This window comes from Stigmatopora nigra, chromosome 18 (assembly GCF_051989575.1).
Source record: "Stigmatopora nigra isolate UIUO_SnigA chromosome 18, RoL_Snig_1.1, whole genome shotgun sequence".
NCBI classification, from domain to species: domain Eukaryota; kingdom Metazoa; phylum Chordata; class Actinopteri; order Syngnathiformes; family Syngnathidae; genus Stigmatopora; species Stigmatopora nigra.
This window is the reverse complement of record NC_135525.1, coordinates 10132839-10157174: the sequence shown is the minus strand read 5'-3', so window position 1 is coordinate 10157174 and position 24336 is coordinate 10132839. Positions and strand designations below refer to the sequence as shown.

Sequence of the window (24336 nt, the reverse complement as noted above, 5' to 3'; positions counted from 1 at the left end):
CTCCTTTTTGTTGAGTATTATTGTCTTTTATATTAAGTTTATCTTGTGAAGACTAGAAAAGGGGAAAACATTAAGGAATTTGAAAGCTTTTTTTCCATTTCAAAATAAAAAGCAAGGTGGAAAACAGGAATTGAGATTGAGTTTTAATTAAAAAAATAATTCAGATTCAAAACCAAATGTTAATATGATATCACGAATCCATGCTCAAAGCTTGGGGACTTTGGAGTTCTTTCTTTAAGCTCTTCTCCAGCAGCACCAGAGCCTGCATGGCCAAATTCCTGCAATCTGCATCCAGGTCACCTTCAGCCACATCTTGGGAGCATTCATTAAATCAAGGAAAAACAAATACAAAAACGTTAATGCCACAACAGGGAGTGGTGTTATCATTCCTGGTTAATGTTAATACATAGACTACTAACAGTGGTTATGGATTCCATTACCCAGAAATCCATTTTTTTACCTGCTAGCCAAGTTCTTGTTTCCACAATCTGGTCAGCAAGGTCCACTAGGAGGTTTTGACTGGGCATGCTCATAAACACGGAACAGACGGCAAAGAGGACGCCTCTTCTTACCAACCTTGAAGAAAAAGAATACTTTCTAATAGTAATAACAATTTATTTTTAACTTAAAAGATACTCACTGGTCCGTATGGTACCGCACTGTCCAAACAAAATCAAGCAAAGCACGACCCATTTGTGCAACTACCTATGGGACAAAAAAAGATATACAAATTCAATCATCTGACCACAATTCCTTATGTTGTCGCCATTCACGTACCGGTGCGTTCACTGCCAAGTGCGTGAGGACACCAAGAGTGTGGATCAACCTGCCCAAGACTAGGTGGTCACCTCCCAACAAGTCAAAGGTCACCTGAGGCCTGGAAAAGCCAAATGGGAAAAGTAGTCAGATCGCCCCAAATAAACAAAAAACAAATAACACATCACTCACTTGTCGTAATTTCGGAGCAAGGGAAAGAAGAAATATCCCGCCACTCCCGCGTAACGATTGGCTGCGGCCTTCACCGGGGCTTTTGGAGCTCCCTGTGGACAAAGTTGTCTTTTAAGATGCAAAATGGCAGTAGAAGACCAGTCATACCACTACTTACAAAAGTTGGTTGTTTTTTGAGGAATGTGGAACGAATTACGGAATTTACATATAAAGTACTGCTTTACTTACCAAGTATTCAAGTTATGAAAAAAGGTAATTTTGTAAGTAGTAGTATTGCTATTTTGAATACCTTGCTGATACGCCTGGTTTTACTCTGAATGCGCTTCTCCACAGTCTGCTGCCAGTGTGGCGGCGTGGAAGATGGTGTTAAATCCGCGGCGACCCTCAGGTTGACGGTCCCTAAATTCGGCGTGGAGAGTTCTCGAGCTGCCACCGCGAGCACCTGCAATACAACACAGTATTTTGGTTGTCAATTTCATTTTACAGGCCGAACAGTTCATTTTTAAAGACCTCCAAAATATCCAGGCGCTGTCGAAGACTGTAGTTCAAGGAGTAGAATTCCGTTGTCAGGTACTCGGTCACCGGGAGGGAGTCGGTGACCACTAGTGCCACCATGCTAGCTTGCCTCAGAGCCTGGAAGCCATTGATGTTGTATTTATCTTCCATGTGGAGGAGGACTTTGGTTAGCTGGACGCTGACCTAGGAAAAACAAAAGTGTCAATTGTACACTAGCTCAATTTAATATCTAAAAATATAAATATAAATGTAGTCTGCGTACCTCTTTGGTTGCAAATGCGTTTTTTCTCACTAAACTCTCGGCAACCATCAAGCTGAGCTCCACGCGCTCCGGATCTTCAGAGGAAATTAAATCTTGATTCATAGGAAATGAGGGAAAATAATGCCAGAATTGGATTTAAAAAAATAATAAGATAACACAGATAAAATGTAAAAAGTAGAACCTACTTTCAAGACAATCTCGTAGGTAGCGTGGTGGCGATGATTTCTTCAATTCCTGATCTTCAGACATGTCGTACGGCGTGAACTCGTCATCGCTGCCACATGAAAAAGACACACTTGACTAAACAAGCTGTTATTTATTCATTTATTTTAATAGCCAGTGAATGAAGATGAAATTAAATCTATAGACAAAAATGCAACTATTAAAACTATATTTTTGTGAGTTGACACTTACCTATCCAAGTCGGACTCAGCCTCTTTTTTGGATGACATCTTTTCTTGTTGTTCACTTGCTGACGAAGGATTGCCATCGGGTTGCCTGTCCTCCATTTCCTGGAATTTGACCCTGCACACAGGTTATTAAAAAAACTGGTCGTAAAATCCTTTGAGATTAAAATCCTGCAATTTACCCTTCTTGAGATTCGGGTTCTGATTGGTCCACGTCGACGGGAGTCAAAAGAGAAAGCAGCTCTCGAGTCTCCTCATCTTGTTCGTACTGTGACGCCAATCAGAAAATTCCCATTTGCTCAATAATGAATGGAACAACAATAAAGTGTGTTTTCACAATTTTTGAAAAGCACCACATGAATGCCATCTCCAAAACTAACCTCAAATTTAAGCTTGGTCCCGTTGATATTCATGCGAGAACTCAGAACCTCCCCGACGAGCATTCCCATGCGTCGAATGGACGGCACGTTGCTGTCCAAGTGGCTTTGCATGCCTCCCAGCATGCACTGCAGCAGCTCTGCCAACAAAATACAGAGTGAATCCCTGATATGGTTCAGCGTATTCACCATTGTGAACAAAGATATGAAACCTCAAAATAAAAAAAGGCACCTGAACGTAATTCCTGTAATTCGGCGTCCTCTAGCAGGCCGACACAAAGCAACAGTGTCTTACTGACGTACATTTGCTGCTCTTGGGGAGTGTGTTTTACCGCGCTTGGGTTGGCCCATGCTTGGGATACAGCACGCAATACCTTAAAAGAAAAAAAACACAGAGGATGGCAATTACAGAATATAATGTCCTAAAATTAGTTGGAATTGCAAAGTATTCACTTGGATAAGCAGTGGTCTTCTCTCCTTGTCGGCAGCAAGATAGCCAAGAATGACTCTCAATGTGCGCGTCTGTGGGTAAAAAAAAAAAATGATGTAATTGTACATGTTTCAGAATAAAGTGTGCATAAAAAAAGTAAAAATATCTTGCCTCATATTTGTATTGGAGTAAGAGCAGTTTATGCGTGATGACAAACTGGGCTGTCTTATTGGTGAGTACCAGATTGCCCATGATTCGACCCAAAGCGTCAGGCCTGGAAAAGAAAAGATTCGTGATTTTTAGTCCATAAAATAATGAAAGGCGACACTAGAAAAATATACTATAAGAGATGCTTGTGTTTGGGCTTAAAAAATGCATAGGGGAAGGATTACCCATGAGCAGCCTGCACTAAACCGGTAAGCACGCTCTCTATCCAACGCTGTGGAACGTTTTCCAGTAGCTTCCAGCAAATTCTTTGCCAAACTGGGTCTGTGCGAGTGGCGGTGGACATTTTGGGAATCAGCGTTTTCATCAACAAAGCTGCGTAAAGTTGGAGGGGGGAAAAAAAAGATATTTAATAGCAGAAAAATTGTGTAGTGAATTCACAATAATCGAGGTATTACTGTAATTGTAAAGTAGTGTACTTTATCAAAACTTACCACTATGTCCTTGAGCGCAGAGTTTTCCCAACAGCTGGGCAAGAAAAGCCAAGGAACAGTGTGTGCCAGCTGAAAAATACACAACAAGAAAGAAAATAGTCTGTCGCTGTCCATTACACAGTTTTACGACCAAGTTTTTACCTTTCAGGGCCTTGCACGTACGCTCCAAGGCCGTTAGCATCTGGTTAGCCAGCAGAGGATAGTAACGTTGAGGAAGGAAGGCAACTTTGTTATCGTGTCGCAGTTTATTAGCGACCAAGTCGGGGAGAGCCACGATACGCGCCAAGAGGGCCTCTCGGATCTGGGGGGAGTCTGCAGGCCCCCCTACCGGGCAGAATGACCAAAGCAATTCGGCCAGGCGACCACTCTCGATGAATCTCTCGGTGATGCCCATCAAATGATCCAGATTGGAACTAGGCCTGAAAAGCAATGGAAAAATTAGAAACTTTATTCACGCCAGAGACGATGTTATTACAAAGTGTACTTTAGTTCGCCGATCCCCTCCGTCAGGACCAGCAGGGCCTGTTCAGGAGGTCCACGTAGGAAGAGGCCATCCCATAATTCAGAGCGTTGCGCCGGGGTTAGGCAGTGCAGCCAGTCGGCTCCAATGTTCCTGAGAAGGAACTGAAGGGTGCGAGTGAAGTGAGATCTTTGGAACTCCGCCTTGTGGAGCGCAGTTCTGCCATTTTGGGGCGTTTCGTCCAAGTAGGAGCCGAGACTTTGGAGAGCGAGGACGGCGTCTGATTTATGGGATGACAAAGTCAAGCTTTGGAAACACTTGGACACTTCCAGACGAACTTCTGTGTTTGGGTTTGAAGACTCCATCTTGAAATCTGATTTTAAAAAGGGTTGAGAAATAAACATTAAAACATAATATGCATTTTGGTCTCAGGTTCCAATTGTATTTTTTTGGGTGCTAGAAACACTAAATAACATTTAAAAAAGTGTGATTTAAAAATGGAATATTTTTTATTAGTGTTATAATAGTTTCCAAAAACGATATTCAACGAGCATGCAAAGTATCTGGGAATATCCTCAAGTAATTGCACTAGAAAGTGTAGTATCTACTAGAGTATTGTATTGATATGCAGTGTAGTTAATACACAAACATTAATCAATGAACCCGTGGATAACAATAGCACATTATTCTCCTGCAATGTGCGACATTGCTTAAAACAAACACTTCATTAAAAGGAAATATGCACGATAACTACTTCATGAATAAAGCATTTTTAAAGGTCTTACCTGGCCGTGTTTACTCAAAGGAGTCATTTAGAAGATGTGTTGGAGTAAATGGCTTGTTGACTGCGTCCTCCGTCAAAATAGCTCCGGCTAGTTGTCAAAAAAAGTCAAAGGTTCCGTTAACATCTTATTCGACTTGGATTCTCCAGTTGGCTGGCGTGCATTAGTGAACGCTGCTGCCACCTACCGCAAGGCTGTGGACACTGCGTCTTGAATCGTGCCTTAAATGGATCACAGCATGGGTGTAAATATTAAACATCATAATCAAAACTTTAAAAAAAATCTAATGCATTATGATCCAGAAAGACCAAGTCATCTTATTTTTATTTTGTGAATTTCTTTTCACAGGGAAATCATTAATGCATAGCTGTGTGCAAAAAGGAAAAAAGTCACATACATTCAGGTATGTTATTCCATTTATTTTCCTACTTGTACACTCACTTCTTACTTTGATAATTCCTCTTTTTACAATGACTAAAATGACCCCAACAGTAAACGGATCTATAGGGGAATATATTTAAAAAATAAAATATCGCTTCTTTAACCAATACCGTTATAATCTATACATTTATTTTTCAAAATATGAATACATTTGGACTCATTTTTCTTTCCACAAACTTTCTCTCCCCGTTTTGTACAACATATGGCAAATCAATTAATTTTCTTTGGACATATGAGCAAAAAAAGACCATTTCTATATTTACATGTCATTTTTACCATTAATTACTAAACAATGTTTCTGTAATGGGGTCAGTGCTTTTTAATAAATTTTTTAAAAGTCAGATTTCTTCAGAAAAACAGTGTTTTAGACGAAGAGTATTTTTTATTTGCTTAAACCTGATGAATTAGTGTTATAATAAGCACATATTTGGTCATGAAAAAAATATTTAAAGTGCAATCACCTCGTTAAAAAAAGTTGAAATGTTTCTAACTGACCTGCCGTATTGGAGCTCCCAAAATCACCAATACTTGGTCATGTTGTCATCCTCATTCTTCTGTGAAAAGTACAAATTTAGTAAATAGTAAGACAAAAAGTACAATTTAGCTGTTATCAATTAAATTCCATGATACATATGCATCTTGTCTTTAATTTAATCTTTAAAATCTCCAATTTTTGACTACAAATGATGAAAATATTTTGTTGTTGTTGGTTCCAATTGACAAAAAAACCTCCTTTTCACTTCATACACTTCTGATTAAACTGTTCACATGACAATAATAATAATAATAAATACGGTGCGGGTGTAATTAATCGAAATATAAGTGACGAAACATGTCAGTAGCCTTGATAGGTAAGAAGAATATAAACAAAACAAAAAAGAAAATCAGTGTTTCCATGCAGTACCTGACTTGGAAAAAAACAAAAAAGGAAGACAATTCTAAGAAGCTGAAAAAGGCCGATCGATAATACACGGAAATACCTCGACTAACGACTTTTTTTAAGCCGCAAATTAGCTGAGATGATTTGCACATTTCTCTCCAAAGAAACCTGAAAAAAAAACAAAATATTTTTACAGAAAACTTCACGAGGAATTATCGAATAAATATCTGTGTGATTTCCCAACAAAAAAGAAGAAAAACTGTACACGCTACATGCTAAAATCAGACTATATAGGCAGCCTCACCTGAAAAGATGAAGAAAATAACTATTTTTGTTGTTTTTGTTGTTGTTGTCCCCGATTGGGACTCCCAAAAAATAGCTACAATGTAGAATGAGCGTAGAAAAAACTTTACAAGTCATTTACATATATCCAAGGGCGTATTCCAAGGAGTGCATGGCAGGTGACAAGTGTTTTTTTTTTTTTGCGCCATTTTGTGCCAAAGCGAAGCCGCAAAAAGACGGACAGTTTGGACTGAAAGCGTTAAAACGTCAATCTGTGTTCGTTAGGCCGTCAAAATCCAGACGGGGTGCGTTAGTGTCTGAAAAAAACAGGGCCCAGCTAACGGTGCTGTCCAGCTAACGACGCCATTTTGACAAAATTTGTCACTTTTTCATCCCTTCAATTCAAAAGAGGAAAACATAATCCAAGCAAAATTTAGTGCAAAGTGCATATGACTGGGTTATAAAAGTTTTTTTGCCTTTTTTTTTAATATCCAGGTTAATGTCCATGTATATTTTATCCATTTGTGTCCATTGATGATAGATGTCCAATTAATTTTGAGTGGGAGAATTGACAGATATTATGCAAATTAGCATTACCTGTAAGTGTAGTGTATTAGTAACACTATTAAAGCTAATTAGCAGGAATTAACAATGAGTAACATTAGTATGCTAAGATTTAAAAATAGCAGTTGTTGTATAGTTAAGAAAAATGGACAAAAACAATATAAATGGACTTTAAGCTGGGTACCAAATAAACAATATTTTTCACATATAACCAGTTAGTTCGACATCTTTTGTTTTTGTCTTGACAGTTTCATTGACGAAAAATTCACCCAAACAAACAAAAATAAACAAAAACACTTTTACTCAACAAGTTAAGACTGGAACCAGATGGACTGTTTTGTTCATTTCTAGCCTTAGTAAAATATTACTTGGTTTCTTCATAGGGTTTAAGTTAGGGAAATTCATGTATTATTGCAGGATAGCAACTTAGAAGGAAAGTTATTTGGTTGGTTATAATTTAGGCCCTTTTCTTTGGTGGCGTGCTTTTAAAAACTTTCCAGGCCACCCGAGTTCCAGGCCACTTGTTTCATAGCAAAAAAAAAATAACCGGAAAAAATTAAATTTCAATGTCAAAAGCAGCTGGCCAGTGATTCATACCAGACTTGAGCAGACGCCGATCCGGACGATTCCAGTTCCGGGCGAGTCGAGGGATGGATGTAGTAATCGCCTCCGAGTTTAAGGCCTTCAAGGTATAGTACATCATTTGAAGTCATAATTTAAGGAGTAAGGGAGTGCGGGATGATTAAGATTGACGCGTGGGGCTCCTCTGGCCAAAATCAATGGAAGTCACCAGAACCTGACACACACACTCACAGATAGAATCATCTTCTGTTATTATTGGGAGAGGATTACTTGTTTGGATCCAAGATGAGGTCACTGCGTCACTTTTTTGTTTGTTTTTGTTGTGTGTCCCTCCTCCTTCCATCGGACGTCTATTTGACCTCAAGAATGGAAGGGTTGGACTCCATGATGGCCACGATTATTTTGTCAATGTAGTCCTGGAGTCGGTAATTGATTTCCTCCTGCTTGTGGACGGCCTCCATTAACTGGAAATATAGAGAAGTTGGGTGAAGGAATGGAACTGGATTTTTTTGGGGCAAAAAAGGAACTTTTGTTTCTGTCTACCAGCTGTTTTAAGTAAGTTTTGGGGTGCATAACCCCAAATTGATCTGTTTTATCCTCACCTTGTCCATCTTTTAAGCACATGGTTCCAGTTTTCTTAAAAATACTAATTTCAATGCTACTGTACCTCCGTGCGGGACACCGAGTTGATCTCGGCCGCCAGGGAGTCGGAAAAGGAAGCCGACATGAGGCTCTTGGCTCCCTGGATGCTCAGATTGATGATTTGTCCATTCAGCTCATCATTCTGTTCCTTCAAGCTGCGGTTGTCCTGCAAGGCGAGTGGACGAGTCAAACGGCGTCCTTAAAGAGCGCCAAGACGAGTTTTCCCCGTTTCCTACCTGTTTGAGTCTTTTGATCTCTTGCTCCAGCTCCGCCTCCCGGGTGCGACTTTGGTACTCTTGGAGTCCGGCGCCAGGCGTGCGGCCTCGTTTTGCTTCCGCCTCCAGCTTGTATAACTGCAGGTGTTCTAGTTGCTTGCGAAGGTCCTCGATCAGCTGTGGGAATGACGAAGAAGGTCAGACTCTGGGTTTTTGTTTCGCCTGGCTGTTCGGACCTTACCTCCTGCGTGTTTTCCTTTTCCTTCTGGTTCTGATGGCGTTCGTGGCTCAACTTGTCTGTCATCTTCTGCCGGCTTTCCATCTCGGTTTGCCACTTGTCGTCCATGATGTCCACTTCGTCTTCCAGCTTCTGCTTCTCCTGTGGAGTGAAATATATATATTTTTTAAAAAGATAGATCCACAAGTCGTTGAGAAGTAAAAAAGTGGCGAAACTGACTTCCTCCAGCCTTTCAATATTAGCCCGTAGACAAGGAACAGAAGACCTCAGTTCGCAATTTTCCTCTTCCAGTTGCTGCAATCTGTAAAACCCATGCAAACACGTTTAAAAAACGTCATTATGAAGCATTTACAACCTGGAATTAATTTTAAATGACACATTTGGGCATTTTAGACATTGTCTTGGCAATAAAGCAATATTTTAGTCGTTAATTAAATTCAATCGAGTGCCACAGGGTGGCAGTAAGTGAGCTTGTTGACCAACCTGGCCTGCAGGTTCTCCAACTCCATCCCCCTGTCCCTCTCCAGCTTGCCGAGAGCCTCCTTGTGACGTCGTGTTTCGTTCTGTAATTGTTGGTCGGCCATGAGCTCCTGCTCCTTCAGCTGCTCCTCAAAAGCGTTGGCGCGATGCACCAGCTGAAGATTCTCCTGGCGCAGGCGAGCGTGCTGCTCTCCCGAAGTTTCAGACTCCTTCTCCAGTTCGCCCACGCGGCGCTCCAGGAGTAGCATCTGCCCAGGCAAATAAGAGTCAGTGGCGTATATTGTACCATTTTTCTCAGTCTTACCTTGTCCGTGATGTCATTGTCAGCCAGTTCGAGGATGTCTCGGGTCAAATCGCTGACGGTGTCTAGCGTTATGGAGCTGTTCTGCAGAAGATGTCTACAGGTAGAGGAGCAAGTTCCAGTTAAAGTCACATTTGTGTCAAAGTGATCACCCTCATATATGCGGCAAAAATGCTTTTTCTTACCTTGCCACCTTCTTGCTGGAAAGCCTCTTGCCAGAGCTGGAAAAAACAACAAGAAAGCCATCAGAAAGAGAAAAATGATGTGCTAGGAAACACCATATCTCGCTAAAAGCCTATGAGGGCAAATTCTAAATTCTAGGAGTTTTAAAATCACAGCAAAAAAGACAACAACAACAGGCAACACAGCAAAACAAAAACTGCAAGTGTTGATATAGACTTCATTTTAACCTGCTAAGTGCATGAAGGGGGAAATTAAAAACAAAAGACTATTTTAAACTGCTCTTATTATAATTCCCATTCACAATTTTACAAGTGAAAGCTGATCAAACGGGATTTCAGTGTTACGGTAACTCCGCTACTGGCCGTTAATCCCGGATAAAAGCGACACTTTTCTAATCAACAGCTCTTTTGAAATACGTTTTTCGTGTAAGTCAATACCTGACGAGGGCGGAGACAAAAGCTATGACTCACCTGTGAGATCTTGTTTAACATTTACAATACGACATTCACGACTTTTTGCAGTTAACATTATTCTACGAGAAGATATAAATCTTTGCGTGTGAACTTTAAACGACACGACCTTTTTTTCCAAGTAGGGCATTGGTCGAAACGTGACCCGGTGCAAAGACACGACACCGCAAACGGTTGATCCCATTACCTCGTCACCTCTAGGAAATTGAGACGAGTGGAGAGGTCCTCCAGGCGACTTATTTGTTTGTGACACTGGCTACAGAAAAAGTCCAGTGCCTCCTCCTTGAGGAAGCTCTGAAAGCAGTCGGGGAGAGGAGCGGGGGCGCTGGAACCGGGAGAAAAGGAAGGAAAAAAAGGAGAGGAAAGCCCAGTGGTGAGTAAGGAAAAGACATGCATACCCGTGAACGCTATGAAATGGCATGAGAGGGTTACTTCAGAAAGATGGAGGGAAAAATGGAGGGAAACATTGTAGAGAACATGCACCCCTTTAGATTCAAAATGGAGATATTGGGAGTTAGTCAAATAATTATAGTAGGTGGAATTATAAGGCTTAAAAAAAGAAGAATATTTCTGTCAGGTTTCCTACTAAAAAAATATATACATTTGGAAATTATTCCTGAAAATGTCCTGCTAAGGTTCTCGACAGTTATGTGGTATAATTGCCACAAAGCAGCTAGCGAAAGCTACTAGCTAAAAATTTCAAGCTTCCAGATATGGTCTATTTATGTTGTGGGACTATAAAAAGCATAAATTTAAGAAAGTTGAAGAAAAATGGCTGTAATAACAAGATAAAATACTAGATACGAATGTGAGATATCTCAAAAACTGCAGCAAAATGGAGGAATAAATAGAAATTTTCACCAGACGTCCCAAAGCTAAGCTAGGCTAACCCTGTACAGTGATGGTCGCATTTGGAAATAATTTTGTCAATAATAGGTGTACCTTGGAGACAGCAGAGCGGCGACTTGGATCTGCTGGGGGGTTTGCGCCAGAGGGTCGTGGGGTGAGCCATCGGTGCCATCCTCCACGCTTTCCAACAGCAGTTCGGAATGATTGCTTTCCCCAAAATCCTCAAAATGCTCCTCCTCGCCGCTAATGACAGCCACCAGGGAAGCGTTGTGAAGTTCAGCGTTGAGGGAGAACCTAATCAAAACAAAAAAAAGAGAGCCATTGGAATCAAGTGTAGTTAATCCCAGCCTCAGAAGAGCGCCAATCTGGACAAGTTGAGCGACGACGGTGGCTAATCTGCTAATTCACATTGATCCTCAAATCAGTTCTGACTGGAAACAAAATGTCTTCTAGATGGATGCGAATAGAAGATTTGGGTTGTCGTTTTGTCGCATAAACCCTGAAAGTGCAGGACATTTAATATTCTTAGCCTGAGTCAAGCATTCCAAAATAAAGGCACTCATCTTCATTTAAAAGGCTGCAAAGTGGGCTTTTCCAGTTTTTTTGGTGGAAAACCTCTACACGCTCAGGTGGACCATTTCAGCACAAAAGCTTGCTTTGTTTCCAACCAGGCCAACAACATTTGTATACATATAAAAGCCCGGTGTCATTTTACCATCTGATTCTATCCAGGTTTACGAAAAGATACTTTTTTTTTTAGGAACACGCCCCACACTGAACAAATATTAGGCAAAACTGGTTAAACAGTAACAGCGCCAAGTCAAAAAGTGACTCACCCTTTGCCCAGACTTTTAGCACACGGCCCCACGTTGAGCTCCCTCAGCGGGATGGACGGCGAGGACCGTGAACGCATGGCCGAACGCCTTCCGAGGCTCCGGCGTGAAAGCCTTGGAGCGACTGGGGTCAGCACCCCCGCTAACCAAAGTGGAATCCTGAAATCTGACTGACCAGCTTCCCTTAAAACACGAATATCCAAGCTAATAATGGAGTTTTGCGCTAACGCTAAGAGTTGAACATGCACTATGACGTCCGCTACGAGTGGGTTAATCAGATTTGGGGCTAAGCGACAGACATCAGACGGTCCAGATGACCGTCCGTCCGAGGGCCAAATGGGTGTGGGAAACATGGAGGGGGTGGAGACAAGCTAATCCTGTTAGCGTCTTAATCCCTCACTCGATGCATAGTATCACAGAATGTTTTTAAAGGCTATATCTTGATGCTAGGATGCTAACATGCCCCAATTGCGTGTCAAGAATTAGCTTGCTTTTACTGGAAATTTAAGTTATGAGGTCAGTTGATTGAGAGTTGCCCTAAAAAAAGGGTAGAAAGAGTCCTTGAAGAAGTGATTTTCTTTGGGAACATTGTTGCCAAACTGGAATTAAAAGATAGAAGGTGACAACAACGGGATGTGGGAAGAGAGTTCCTGTCAGCAAGAAGAAAGAAGGAACGGGAAATGGGGAAAATCGGCCAGAAAAGGTACGGGAAAACAACCAAAAGAGCTGAGCTCAACACTTCCTGGAATTGAAGGCTGGAAATGGAAGGGCAAACATAGCCATCAGTCACACAGGCGCATCCCAATGTCAGCATTTGTTATTTTCCCTAACAGCAGATACAAGACATTTTCTATTAAAACGCAAAAGGGACAAGTTGGATCTAAACAACTCTATCTGGGACATGATGTCAGTTGCAAGTACTTTTCGGGTTTTATCTGGGTCTTTTCCCAACCCAAAAGAATGACAACATAGTGGGTTGGCATAACAAAAGTCAAGGTCTCATACTCAAGTTATCTGGAGAATGGGGCTAAGCTAATGACAGTCAATATCCCTGAGGCTCATTGTCGGGTATTCGGGAAAATAAAAGCTGGACCTAAATGTAGGAGAAAAGGGTAAGCTATGTTCGCCATTAATCTTGTAGTTTGCTGACCCACATGGAGGTCTGACGCTGTCTTATCTAGCGGCGGCACGGATATCGCATGGCTAACGGGAAAGGTCAATTGGCGGGCTACTCTAGCTTTAGAGTGGTCTATGGTAATTTAGAAGAGTAGTACTGTATTTTCTCGCATATAAGCCACCTCCGTGTATAAATCGTACCCTATAAATAGCCTTAAAATCGTAGCATTTTACAATTACGGTCATATAATACGTCAAAATAATTTTGTTTAACAGTTTATATCTTCTCTATTTTGAAATACATTACCGTATTGGCCTCATTGTTTTGCATTATGCCGTTTTGTGCATGCCAAGTCTAATTTATGCGCATATTAGCCTATTTTTTTTAACAAAAAATAGTGTATGTGAGAAAATATGCTAACAATGGCACAGAGTTGACTCAAAACCAACCTATTGATGGCTTCTTCAGGGTCGTGTAGAGCCGCTTCGATGCCGCTGTCCGCATCCACATCCTCGTGCATCTCAGGTGGCACCAGAGCACCAGTGTCCTCATCGGTGAAGGTCTCACATTCGCTGTACGTGCTCTCCGAACCCAGGTAGGCGCTGTCCGTCACCTCATTTTGCTGCAGCGCCCCCGGAAAAAAACAAAAAACAGCATTAACCTCAATCCAAAACAGCCCTGCCTGTGCACACGTTACATTTGAGCAGTCAGTGTGACTTTCTAAGAAAAACAAGTCCTTTTTTTCTGACTACGCCCATTTAATTAAAAAAATGGATGGCCAATAAATTGTCTAGACGCGAAAAAACAAACAAACAGATGAAAGAATTCAGAAGAAAACAGTCTTTTTTCCAAGGTCAATAAACAGCAAGGATTGAAGCAAAATAGCTTAAAGCTTTTGATTAAAAAATAGCTTAATTCAAGACAGGTGAGTCCACAGTGTGGATAAAAAAAATGGCAGATTGGAAATAAAGTTACCCACCATGTCCACAACCATTTTTAGATTGAATCAGGGACAGGAAAAACCTGCCATTGGAGCATCTGTAATGTTTCCTTATCCTTCACTTTCACACTGAAGCTTGAAAAATGGAAAGTACTACTAAACACACACACACAGAGTTCCGCTGGGCGGTCAAGGGGGCGGAGACCAAAGTCCAAAAGAGTAGCGTTAGTCAGCTGTAACGTTTCAAGACGGATTGGTGAGATAACACGGCATGACACAATCTTTCTCGGGTTACGGTAAAATCTCAAGAATTAAGATGGGATAAACTTGGAAGATATTTAAAGAGGTGAAAAGTTTAAGGGCGAGTTTTTGGGTCGTGGGGTTTTATGGATGGAGTGATTGTTGTGGGACTTTTTGAAGGGAGGTTTTCAAATGGGAGGTGAAGGAAAATATGGAGTGAGTGGATGGGGGTCTTTGATGGCTTGGCTTCAACGTGCTTGTTTTGAAAGCAAACAGTGGCAGAACAGTGCGAGCATTGAGGGGGCGCAATTCTCGCAGTGGAAAAACAAGCCCGTTCGTGGACGCAGGTGTGGCGAGAACACTTCCAAAAAGATGCAAAAAAACATGACTCGCATTAAAGTTCCTCCAAAAAATTGACTTTGTACTTGTATAATTAACCCGTGTGAAAAAATATCCCAAAAACGTCCAAATTGTGACATGTAAACATGACAATTCCCAAAACAATACAAAATTTGCATTGTCACTACACTCCATTTTAACACATTTTCTGAACCAAAACCATGGAAGTGGTTTGGTTGCCGAAAGAGAAGGTTAAAACAACACTAATCCCAACTCTCCATTGTTAAAAAAGCACTGGTTTGCATTTCTTGCAGAGGCCAGCAACAATACGGTGGTCAAATAGACAAATTTGGCGAAGGGGGGTTGGACAGGAATCTCAGATATGCGAACCGCAAGCGTAAAAACACTTCCTTCTCCTGTAAAAGGCTTTTTGCGATCCGCCCGATTTGATATTTGTCGAGGAATCCTGTAAAAAGTCAGGCCTGCCAGGGGCTACTCTGAGGCAGCCAAAGCGGCTTCTTGGCAGAATATTCTCAGTCTCATAGCACCCGACTCACCTCGTCGTATTCTTCAGGACATCCGACAGCTCCGTCTCCTGGACTATAGTTCGCGTTGTACATCTTCGGTTCCGGCCCTGCAGGTAGAGAAGGACACGGGACATGTTGGAATTAAGTAAATTCCATATGTACATTATGATTGAGCTTAAAGTTCCTATTAGGCAAAACAGCGGGCCAGATCGGACTCCCTTGTGGGCCACTTCTTGCCCACGGGCCATATGTTGGACACAATTTTTAACAGAGACAGGAATTTACGAGAGTCAAACTCTCTTACATTTGCTTTGGATGACGCTAACTCTTGAAATCAGCATATTTTCAAGGTTGTGCCCTGGTGGCAAAGCTGCTTATGTAACATTTGCCGTTGATATCGCAATGGGCTAAAGAACATTTTTCCACGAAGGACATGGGCCGGGCAAAACGCAACGTTGACGACACCAATCAAGACAAAAGCGTGCAACGTGAGCCGCACGCAACGGGGTGTCGTGTGTCCATTTTACAACGCCTTGAATACAGGACAGAAAAACACACAAGGTTTATATAATATATTATTTCTCCATCTTTTGCAGACATGGCCGCTAGAAGGAAGGATACACTTCCATAACCTGGGGCCTGCCATGGTTTATTAAAAATAAATACCTGTCTGTTCATAAAAAAGCTGAGACAAATCCATCTATAATTCATACTAAGGCCAAAATGGAGACTAAAACGCATTTATTTTTGTCCTCATTCAAACACTTAAGCTTGAACTTGTTTTGGTGTTTGTAGAAGCGTTAAAAAAGATGTTAAGCGTAGGAATGACTGAGATTTTTGGAAGGTACGTCTCTGGGAAACAAACATTGGCCAAACCAAAAGACAAAAGAGAAAGAGGGCACTAAATTATTTAGGCAAACGGGACTGTGGCCTGGGTGGAGGAGCTGCGTAAAGACCTTGCCGGAGTGCCAGCGTCTTCGTGCAGCTCTCCAATGCATTTCTTATTCATGTGGACGGGTAACCGGACCATTTTAACCCAGAATGCTTTGACGGAGAAGGTGGGCGGAGTCCAATATGATCCATTCTGTTGGGATACTGCAGTGCTTTTAAGCCTAGAGCTGACATTTTACTTTGATTTACTGTAAATTTATGCTCATAAATCGTACTGGGCAAAGAAAAAAAAATATATATAGGTCGTAAAAATAAGTTTTTCAGATAACTATAGGCTAACAAAATAGGGGAAGAAATCTAGTGGTACTTGGGTATTAGTTGTAAGGGCAGTATGACTTTATACGCAATTTAAGATGTTTTTTAAAGTGAAAATAACGGCCTGTACTTTTCAATTACATTCCAAAGCGTATGTCTCACTCACCGCCATTGCTGATAGCGGAAATTCCCCGGTGAAAGTCTTCAAAGCTGATGACTCCCAGACCACTGGGATCCAAAAATTTGGTCAGATCTTTCACCTGGAAAGCAAAAAAAAAAAAAGCAGTTAAAAAACAAAATTCTCTTCATCATCCTAACATAACTGTATATACAATTTCTTCAATTAGGCAAAGTTAACAATTTAGGGCAAAAAAACAACATTTGAGTTAATTTCATAAGCTCAAAATCTATATTTGGTTGCGTGCTTCGGTATTAAAGCAGTTATGTAAGGCTACCTACATACTGTATATTCCATCGAGTTGTAACCTAGCAACAAGGACATGCTTGGGCACTGCAGCGCCTCAGTGAATAAAAATAACACAAAATCAGAGCACATTTGCTCTGTGGGAGAAAAAAAAATGTGCAAAAAAGTCCAGGCTTGGTCATCTGTTAGTTTTTAGGAAGACATTGGACATGGCAAATTGGAAGTAACAGCAGCAAACAATCAAAAATACACAACCAAATAACAGACTGAAAAGGACTCAAACATATGATTATGATGAAATCCCAAACAAATTGAACATCCTCCGCATGTATAACTTTGGTTGAGTGATTTTTGGAAACCAGGCCGACTTGGAGGGCTAAAAAAAAGCTTACACAACCTTATAAAAAGAGTTCTTGGAAATGTATTTTGTCAAACACACACAAAAAATGCTTGAATTTCGACAAACAGTTCCATTAGCTTGAGCTTAGCATTTTATCCTGCATCTAAACTGAGCTTTATCTATTTCACACCAAGATAAAATGTGATTTTCGCCTCTACACGAAAAGATTAGGTGAGAAACGGAGGCGCAAAAAGATGCAATTAACCAACATCACCCTTCTACACAAAGTCCAAAATAACCACACACAAAAAAACTAACTAAAAAAACACCTAGCAACATATCCCAAAGTCTGCTTCACTGCTAACTCCCTTGAACTCATTTGCCTACCCTCAAACCCAAAACAAAGATTCTGTTAATATTTAAAAGAACATCAGTCTGCACTTTTTCATGATTTTATGACTTTACACAACATTGCCTTATGACACAATAAAATTCTACATTAGTTTCCCAACAAAGACCCAAGACGCCATTTAAAAGTAAACAAAAAAATGCCCTAATGCTATTTTTTGTGTCTTATCAGTGAGGGGGTATGCCCTAGGGCGTAGACACCCGCACATACCCACACACAGTGCTGTTGTTCTTAACCCTTGGGGGGTGGGTTTCCACAATGGTCGGCATCCCAAGTGCCGATAGAATGATCAATAGGTGGAAAGAAATGCTGAGAGGAGAAGATTATGAATACAGCAGACACAAGGGGAGCTAAAAAGGGGACATTTCGGGCCACTGAACATTCCATTGTGGATTAAAGGGCCAGTGCGTGAAAGCCCAGGGGAGGCAGGGGCAGGCCGGCTAAAAGTGGGCTCGGGACAAGAGAATTTGGGCTGGCTTTTGTGCACCATTGGGGTCAAAACTGGTGAGCGTGGCGGTGACCAAGAGGGCTTTCAAAGACTTCAGAAACTAGAAATGTGTGCCTGTTTTGGGGAAAAAAACATTCGTATCTCGGAATAATAATGGAGGAAATGCAAATTCTCTGAAACTGAATTGCAGATAAGCAAAAAGGAAATTATTTTTGGGTTCAGACAGTTAACGTAGATTGAAATATGAGGGTTGGTGGATCATACTTCTAAAAAAAAATGAACACACATTTGAAATGACAAGACTTAATCAGTCATGGTTTTCATCAAACCGCGAAAAAAATGGCTGCTGGTCACGCATGGAAGGGGATGTCACAGTAGATAATCCGGAAAGCAAATCCTATGCAAATGAGAAGATGAGAGTTGAGTTGACATACGGACAAAACGGCAGGCAGGCCAATTTAGATCATAACAAATCCAAATGGCAAGCCAAATGCACACAAAAAAAACACTAATCCATCGGCGGCTGAGGTTTCAGTCACATGACGGCAATTTCTTTTAGCGCAGGATCTTGGCGGCAAATATCCAAAAGTCGCAGCTACTCTAGAACCAATAAGCAAAGTGCTTGCTCACACCTGTTTAAATCCTGATGGTTAAATAACACATTCTGCAAATAAAAGTGGAATTTAGTTATGACATTTTTATGAAAACATCTCACCTGGTCAGCCCCGTAGGCAGCAGCAAACTCCACAAACTCCTCGATCCGAACAAAGCCGTCACCGTCCTGGTCCAAGGCATCAAATACAGTTTTTAAAGGGGATTCATCTTTCTGGCTTGGGTTGACCACGGAGAGGATTGGTAGTGAGTCATCTTCCATCATCTTTGAGAGGGACAGAGTGTCCACATCTTGTTCACTTGTCCATCTGCTGTCTTCATTACAATGGTTCAACTCCAAAATGTTAAAATCCGGACTAGGCGACTGTTCTTCTTCCTTCTGATCGGTCGCCACATCCGAAACAGCTTCTTCTGGCAGTTCCTTCGTCTTTATGATCCTGTCGTGGGTCAGGTGACAATCCAAAGACATTGATTCGCTGGCTGGATGCTCAACTGCGGGGGGTAAAGTACTTTGGATCAGGTCATCTGAAGAACATTCCGAGCTGAGAGCACCTCGGACCAAGTCATCCTCGGCCAGTGGGCTCGTCCCAGACAAAATTACGAGAGATGATTCAATCTCGTCTGGTTGCTCTGAAGTCCTAAATTCTGAAAGACAAACATCTTCTACATTAGAATCCTGGTTCAGATCCAAATCTGCACCTTGTGGGTTTTCAGGACAAAGAAGCAGGCTTTTGTCTAGATCCGACAGGTCTTCCAAATCCAACAAAGATCCTTCAGGTGTTCTGTTGTGAAGTGGGAGGCTGTTCTCAGATGGCCCCAGCGGAGTCGAGCTACTGTTTACTGTTGTTACTCGATCGGGGAATAAACCTTTGTCTCCAGTTTCATGTGACCAAGTCACCCTGCCCTCTCCTGACAGGTATAGCGGTCCTTCACTACCATGTGACTCTGATGCAACTGTAGTCTGATCTTCTGGGAGCAGGTCTATGGGAATAAGCAAATCGGTCAGGTTTGATTCAGAATTCTGCTTCGATTGTAAACCGCCGTCAATCATCAGCTCGCTCTGCCCGTTGAGGACATTGTTGGAGGCCTCTTCGAAGACAAAGTTTGCCCCGACCACGTCGGTAAGGTTGGGTGAAAAAAGCCAGGAGAGCGTGAAGTCATCCGGTTCCACGTTTCTGTCCGACGAAGGCGACGTCTCGGAGGCGGCGCATTGGCGGTCCTCGAAAAACAAATCCCCACACGGGTAATCTGAAAGGTATAAAAGTTTGTCCAACTCCACCGGGGCATCCATTTCACTTTGTGGTGTGGTCAGACTGGAGTCGCCAAAACGTAAACCAGTCTGGCTGCTGCTGTTGTTTGGACACAGCATTCCTCCTTTGTTGGAATCCAGGGTGAGAAATCCAAGAGGAAATGTTTGGGGATGCCCCAGAGGGCTAGAAACCACCGTGGCTTCCATTCATCTGGACTAGTGGCGCCTATGGTCGAAACCAAGTCCAAATGCCATACTAAAAAAACGCATCAACATCAACATTTACGCATGGAACCGTTTAGAAAAACTTTTTTTTTACACAAATCTCAATTGTTTTTTAAACTTAAGCAGGTTGCCAAGCACAACCAACACACGTATGAGTTAACATAAAACTCATTTTGTACCGATTTTTAGACATCTAAGCCATATCTAAAACGTTACAAGTTTACATGGGGTTGATTCACTTGGTACATTCCGGCGGTCCACTCACGACTTTCCCAAAATCTCGCCGTCTAAACCTAAACATTGTTTAAATTAGCAAGTTAATACGAGCAAAAACGCGAAACCGAACAGAAAAAAAGTCGCGTTATAGCAAGTGTTTGGTCAACATTATCCCAAATGATGATTATCTCGTATCCCCCCGAGAGGGAGGGGAAACAACAAAGCCGGTTAAGTCCCAAACATTTGTCCACAATGGCGTTTATCTACCTTTGTTACAAGGTTGTCCAAACACGTATCCTGCGAGAAGTTTGTCAAAAAAACAACTAAGAATAACTCCTCCTTTTGAGCATCCCACTGCCTCCTCGTCATTGGCTACTTGTCTAGCTAGCCCAAATTAGCCTATTAGCAAGTCGAGGCCAAACGCTGCGTCCACCACCCAATTCCTTCGCAAAAATAACACATCAAAAAACATTCCAGCGTCAATATCAGTCAATTCGGCAATGTCACCACCATAGATATAACATTCGACGTTATTTCCCCCCAACCGTGGAAATCCACCTGTATCAAGGCCAAAAGAGATCCGTGACGAATGTGCTGATGTGCGCTCCCGGGAACAAAACAATCTTCCACGCAGATGCCTTTGGTCCTGATGAAAAGATGGAAAAAAAATGGGATTAAATGGGGAAATGTTGCGGTGACGTTGTCACGTCCGAGCTCCTTCTCGCATCAGCATCCCATCCCATAGAGCCCCACTCCTCCTCTTCCTCTCCGTCATCCTCCTCCTCCTCCTCCTGTCGCCGCAGATGCCTGGTGACGTTTCACGCAAGCGTACAAGATCCTGCAATGTCACCTTTTTATACAGGGGTAACTCTAAAAAAAGAAATATACAAATATTGTGCAAATACATTCAAATAATTTTAAGCCATGTCTGTTTTTTGTAAACCCATTGGAACTCAGAATATGCCTGCAAAATGTGACTTTATAATGAGAACAGTTCATGACACACAATTTAACCCTTTATAAGCAAGTGCATTTTTGGCAATAAAAAAGAAAAAAAACTAAGACCTGGCCTCAAAATTGTGATTTGATATACAGGTGATGCCTACATGACCAAATAAGCCTCAGATTTAAATGTATACATGAATTAAATACTTATACTTCTATATGAATGTCATTTTAAGTAACAGTAAAGACATTATCAAAAGCAAAAATGTGGCAAAATATTGACATTTGTAATACAAACCTTCATTATTCAATCTCCAGGAACAATCATATTTCTGCAATAACAAGAATATAGATGATTTTAATGCCAATTAACGTGGCTGGGGACTTTAGAATTGTGTTACAGCGCCACGCCATGGAAGTCACAGGTACTAGCTCAGTGTTTAAAATAAATCACTGCATTAAAGAACTCAGAAAATTACTCCAAGAAACTGCAATGAATTACAATGCTAACATTTTATTAATGGATTGAACCTAAAATAATAATCTAATACCACAATTGCTCATGTAATGATGACACAATCTCGCAAAGCGAAGTAATATTAGCAGCAAAAATGAATATCTGAAATTTTTCTATTTACTTACATTTTATCAGCCTTCAATTGTGTAACCTGAAACAAAGATGGATGACACTTTGCTGCAGAGTTACATCAATGTGATTGCTCTCTTCATTTTGATTTCTCTCTCTTTTCGGATGACCAAATCCCTGAAAAACAGGAGAAAATATTAAAAAATAATGTCGCGCAAAGTTCCAGCAAATGGTAAAAAAATTAAAATAAAGAAAATCAGACAACGCCGACTTAAAAAAACATCCCAAGAATGTCATTCCACTAAAGTTCGCCTTGATTGGTCAAACACTGATTGAGGTTAAAAGTAAGTATTATTTGGTGCCTACAATAAGCTCCACCTCCTCCAACACACCTGGGGGTCAGGAGGAGGACAGGAGATCCCCTGCTCAGAGTTTAGCGGATTGAGAGGCGACAATACCCATCAGCCTGGAGAAGTCGTTGGCCGAGGTCAGCCACGATCCGCCGTCCGCCACCAGGACGGCTCCGGTCACGTAGGACGAGGCCCGGCTGGCTAAGAAAAGGGCGCAGTGGGCCATTTCCGTTTTGTTGCCGGCTCGCTGCAATGGAATGGACTGGAAGAGGCCTGCCTCTTCCCCCTTGGGTCCACCTAAAAGGATTCCCAAACGAAAAAAGGACATTTATTTTTGGGCAAGCTTTGGAATAGTCATGAATGTGCAAATGGCGTACCCAATCTGCGGAAGCCCTCGGTGCCAGAAATGGGACCGGGAGCCACGGCGTTGACTCGAACCCTGCTGGGTCCCCACTCCACAGCCAGGTGCTTGGTCATGGCGTCTAGAAATAGAGTAAAATTGAGAAAGAGGGTCAGGCTAAGGCTCAGGGATGTCACAAGTCTTCTGAACACTGACCATTTGCGGCCTTAGCGGATCCAGCATGCACCTGGAGGGCTTGACCCTTGTATCCAAGGGTAGCGGAGATGTTGACGATGTTGCCGCCATGATCCTGGGAAAACGAGGGTCAAAATGTCATGTGATGGCAGGGCAGACAGGCTTTATAATGGTTAGTTTGACGTGTTTGTACCTTGAACCACTTTTCATATACAACTTTGCTGGCGTTGAATGTTCCCATGGTGTCGATCTCCATGACGGTCTTGAAGGCGTTGAAGGAAAGAGCGGTGGCAGGGCAGAGAAAGTTTCCGGCAGCGTCTGACGAGAAAAAGATGTGATCGTTATTTATCTAGCAAGAGAAAGATAGGATTTTGGTGTCAAGATCAAAGTTGATGATTAATCTAAAAGTGTTATCTTAATCTTTGTTCCAACTCTGCTCTGATAACCAGTCAGCAATTGTTATTTAGTACAATGAACAAACATTAATTGCTACCAGAAATAAAAAATAGGGGCAACAAAGGCAAAATAAAGACATTTATAGCATTGCCAGTCATTGACAATACAATTAAGACTAGCATCTGCATTTAGCTTGACCTGGAAATTGCTACCTACTATTAACCAGAATGTCAATCCGTCCCATTTCTTTCAGGGTCTCCTCCACAGCAGCAGAAATACTCTCAGGTTGCCTCACGTCCAAGCACAACGGGAGACAGCGACGTCCTGAAGCAGCACACAGCTTTTTCGCCACCTATGGCAAAATATACAAATCAAGCCAGGCCCAGATTTGGTTAAACCATTCGCCCACAACTAGAAGAACCTCTTTGAGTTTGTCCATGTTCCTGCTGGCGATCACTACGTCGCAGCCGTGCCTGCAGAGACCCAAAACACGCCGTTTAAAATGGATTATGCCACTTGGTTATTATTTTTCTCACCTCATAAATATTTCTGCAATTCGTAGTCCAATTCCTGATCCTCCACCAGTGATAAAGGCCACTTGATCTCTGAGAAAGGAACAGAGCTGCGTTAAAAAAATGGAGGCAATTTGAAGAGGATGGAACCATGTTTGGATGCTTACTTGAGTAAGTCGGGGCTGTAGATGTGAGTGTAGGAACTCAGGCAGTCGTCAGAAGCCACATCTTCGGGGAGAAGATCACAGGCTCGAAGTGGTTCTGACATTCTTTTGCAGGATCTTGCTGTAAGTGTAAACAAAAATCACATTATAAACAATTGACTACACTGTATAATATGATTATACACTAAAAGCCATTGGGTACATATTATAAATCTCATATCAAATCTTCCAGTGTTGTTTTATAGCCATTATGTAGTCTCAATAAGGGCATCACACTAAGAGGACAGGCGTTTTAAAAGAAAACTCAACTAAAATAGTCATTTTGTTCTGGCAAAGCATGTTATCCAGGCTTTTTTTTCTCCTCAAACTTCCAGCAAACAGGAAAACAAATTCTACACACATTTGATTTATGTTAGCATTGGAGTTTTGCAAAGCAATGAAAGTCAATAAGAAGTAAATGTTTTGTTACCCGATGAAGACAGAAATTGCAGATAGCGCTTTACAAACAACAATTTCTCAACTTAAGTCTGAAAGAAGAGTTAAATGTAGTCCCGCAGTTGTTTTGTACCTTGGACGCTAGTTTTCTGACGGCAGGTTGCAGTGCATTGTGGGAATTTGAGTTATCCAAGGAATAGGTAGAAATGACAATGACGATTCCTCAATTGACTCTAAAAACGCATTTATAGTTCACCTATGCAGAAATAGAAAAAAATGTTAAGAATAATGTAGGCAAAACGTATCAGGGCAAATTTGTT

At 41.6% G+C, this 24336-nt stretch overlaps 4 protein-coding genes and 1 long non-coding RNA gene across 5 annotated transcripts in view; 1 reads left to right on the top strand and 4 right to left on the bottom strand.

Annotated features, from left to right (window-relative positions):
* Nucleotides 1-130: 130 nt before the first annotated feature.
* telo2 (TEL2, telomere maintenance 2, homolog (S. cerevisiae)) lies at nucleotides 131-4943 on the bottom strand. The gene is made up of 20 exons (XM_077738941.1): nucleotides 4845-4943; nucleotides 4084-4432; nucleotides 3741-4018; nucleotides 3600-3668; nucleotides 3333-3480; nucleotides 3112-3214; nucleotides 2964-3032; nucleotides 2743-2884; nucleotides 2514-2650; nucleotides 2316-2401; nucleotides 2141-2251; nucleotides 1912-2000; nucleotides 1727-1818; nucleotides 1459-1647; nucleotides 1238-1390; nucleotides 949-1040; nucleotides 778-877; nucleotides 641-705; nucleotides 461-576; nucleotides 131-312 (listed from the first exon to the last, which is right to left on the bottom strand). The coding sequence occupies exons 2-20, from the start codon at nucleotides 4422-4424 to the stop codon at nucleotides 191-193; spliced, it is 2502 nt and encodes an 833-aa protein (XP_077595067.1). The 5' UTR covers nucleotides 4425-4432; nucleotides 4845-4943; the 3' UTR covers nucleotides 131-190.
* A 1611-nt stretch (nucleotides 4944-6554) lies between these two features.
* On the bottom strand, nucleotides 6555-20885 carry LOC144211277 (rab11 family-interacting protein 3-like). The gene is made up of 14 exons (XM_077738373.1): nucleotides 18507-20885; nucleotides 16337-16430; nucleotides 14995-15071; nucleotides 13368-13540; nucleotides 11062-11262; nucleotides 10307-10444; nucleotides 9652-9687; nucleotides 9470-9563; nucleotides 9169-9413; nucleotides 8905-8986; nucleotides 8689-8826; nucleotides 8469-8624; nucleotides 8258-8398; nucleotides 6555-8054 (listed from the first exon to the last, which is right to left on the bottom strand). Exons 1-14 carry the CDS (start codon nucleotides 19857-19859, stop codon nucleotides 7941-7943), a joined length of 3042 nt encoding a protein of 1013 aa, XP_077594499.1. The 5' UTR covers nucleotides 19860-20885; the 3' UTR covers nucleotides 6555-7940.
* On the top strand, nucleotides 12179-23379 carry LOC144211282 (uncharacterized). Its single transcript, XR_013329569.1, has 3 exons — nucleotides 12179-12504; nucleotides 13387-13513; nucleotides 23159-23379. It is a non-coding gene; the product is annotated as an uncharacterized LOC144211282 (long non-coding RNA).
* On the bottom strand, nucleotides 21533-24161 carry decr2 (2,4-dienoyl CoA reductase 2, peroxisomal). The gene is made up of 10 exons (XM_077738384.1): nucleotides 24051-24161; nucleotides 23585-23702; nucleotides 23442-23510; nucleotides 23327-23378; nucleotides 23122-23257; nucleotides 22703-22827; nucleotides 22531-22624; nucleotides 22352-22456; nucleotides 22017-22271; nucleotides 21533-21801 (listed from the first exon to the last, which is right to left on the bottom strand). Exons 2-9 carry the CDS (start codon nucleotides 23683-23685, stop codon nucleotides 22051-22053), a joined length of 903 nt encoding a protein of 300 aa, XP_077594510.1. The 5' UTR covers nucleotides 23686-23702; nucleotides 24051-24161; the 3' UTR covers nucleotides 21533-21801; nucleotides 22017-22050.
* Nucleotides 24150-24336, bottom strand: part of LOC144211280 (retinol dehydrogenase 13-like) — a 28998-nt gene continuing 28811 nt past the window's right edge. Inside the window, exon 8 of the mRNA XM_077738378.1 lies at nucleotides 24150-24272. Within this exon, the coding sequence (XP_077594504.1) occupies nucleotides 24240-24272 (33 nt within the window). The 3' untranslated portion in view covers nucleotides 24150-24239. The remainder of the gene's footprint in view (nucleotides 24273-24336) is intronic.

Excerpts from the sequence above, each read along its gene's own strand:
- telo2 (XM_077738941.1), bottom strand. The coding sequence starts at position 4,424 with ATGGAGTCTTCAAACCCAAACACAGAAGTTCGTCTGGAAGTGTCCAAG. Across the intron at positions 3,033-3,111 it reads TACTCCAATACAAATATGAG|ACGCGCACATTGAGAGTCAT; the intron begins GCAAGATATTTT and ends TTTTACCCACAG. Across the intron at positions 577-640 it reads GTGCGGTACCATACGGACCA|GTTGGTAAGAAGAGGCGTCC; the intron begins GTGAGTATCTTT and ends TTTTTCTTCAAG.
- LOC144211277 (XM_077738373.1), bottom strand. The coding sequence starts at position 19,859 with ATGGAAGCCACGGTGGTTTCTAGCCCTCTGGGGCATCCCCAAACATTT. Across the intron at positions 11,263-13,367 it reads CCTGAAGAAGCCATCAATAG|GTTCTCCCTCAACGCTGAAC; the intron begins GTTGGTTTTGAG and ends TGTTTTGATTAG. Across the intron at positions 9,564-9,651 it reads TCCAGCAAGAAGGTGGCAAG|ACATCTTCTGCAGAACAGCT; the intron begins GTAAGAAAAAGC and ends CTCTACCTGTAG.
- decr2 (XM_077738384.1), bottom strand. The coding sequence starts at position 23,685 with ATGTCAGAACCACTTCGAGCCTGTGATCTTCTCCCCGAAGATGTGGCT. Across the intron at positions 23,379-23,441 it reads ATTGCAGAAATATTTATGAG|GCACGGCTGCGACGTAGTGA; the intron begins GTGAGAAAAATA and ends GGGTCTCTGCAG. Across the intron at positions 23,258-23,326 it reads ACATGGACAAACTCAAAGAG|GTGGCGAAAAAGCTGTGTGC; the intron begins GTTCTTCTAGTT and ends ATTTTGCCATAG.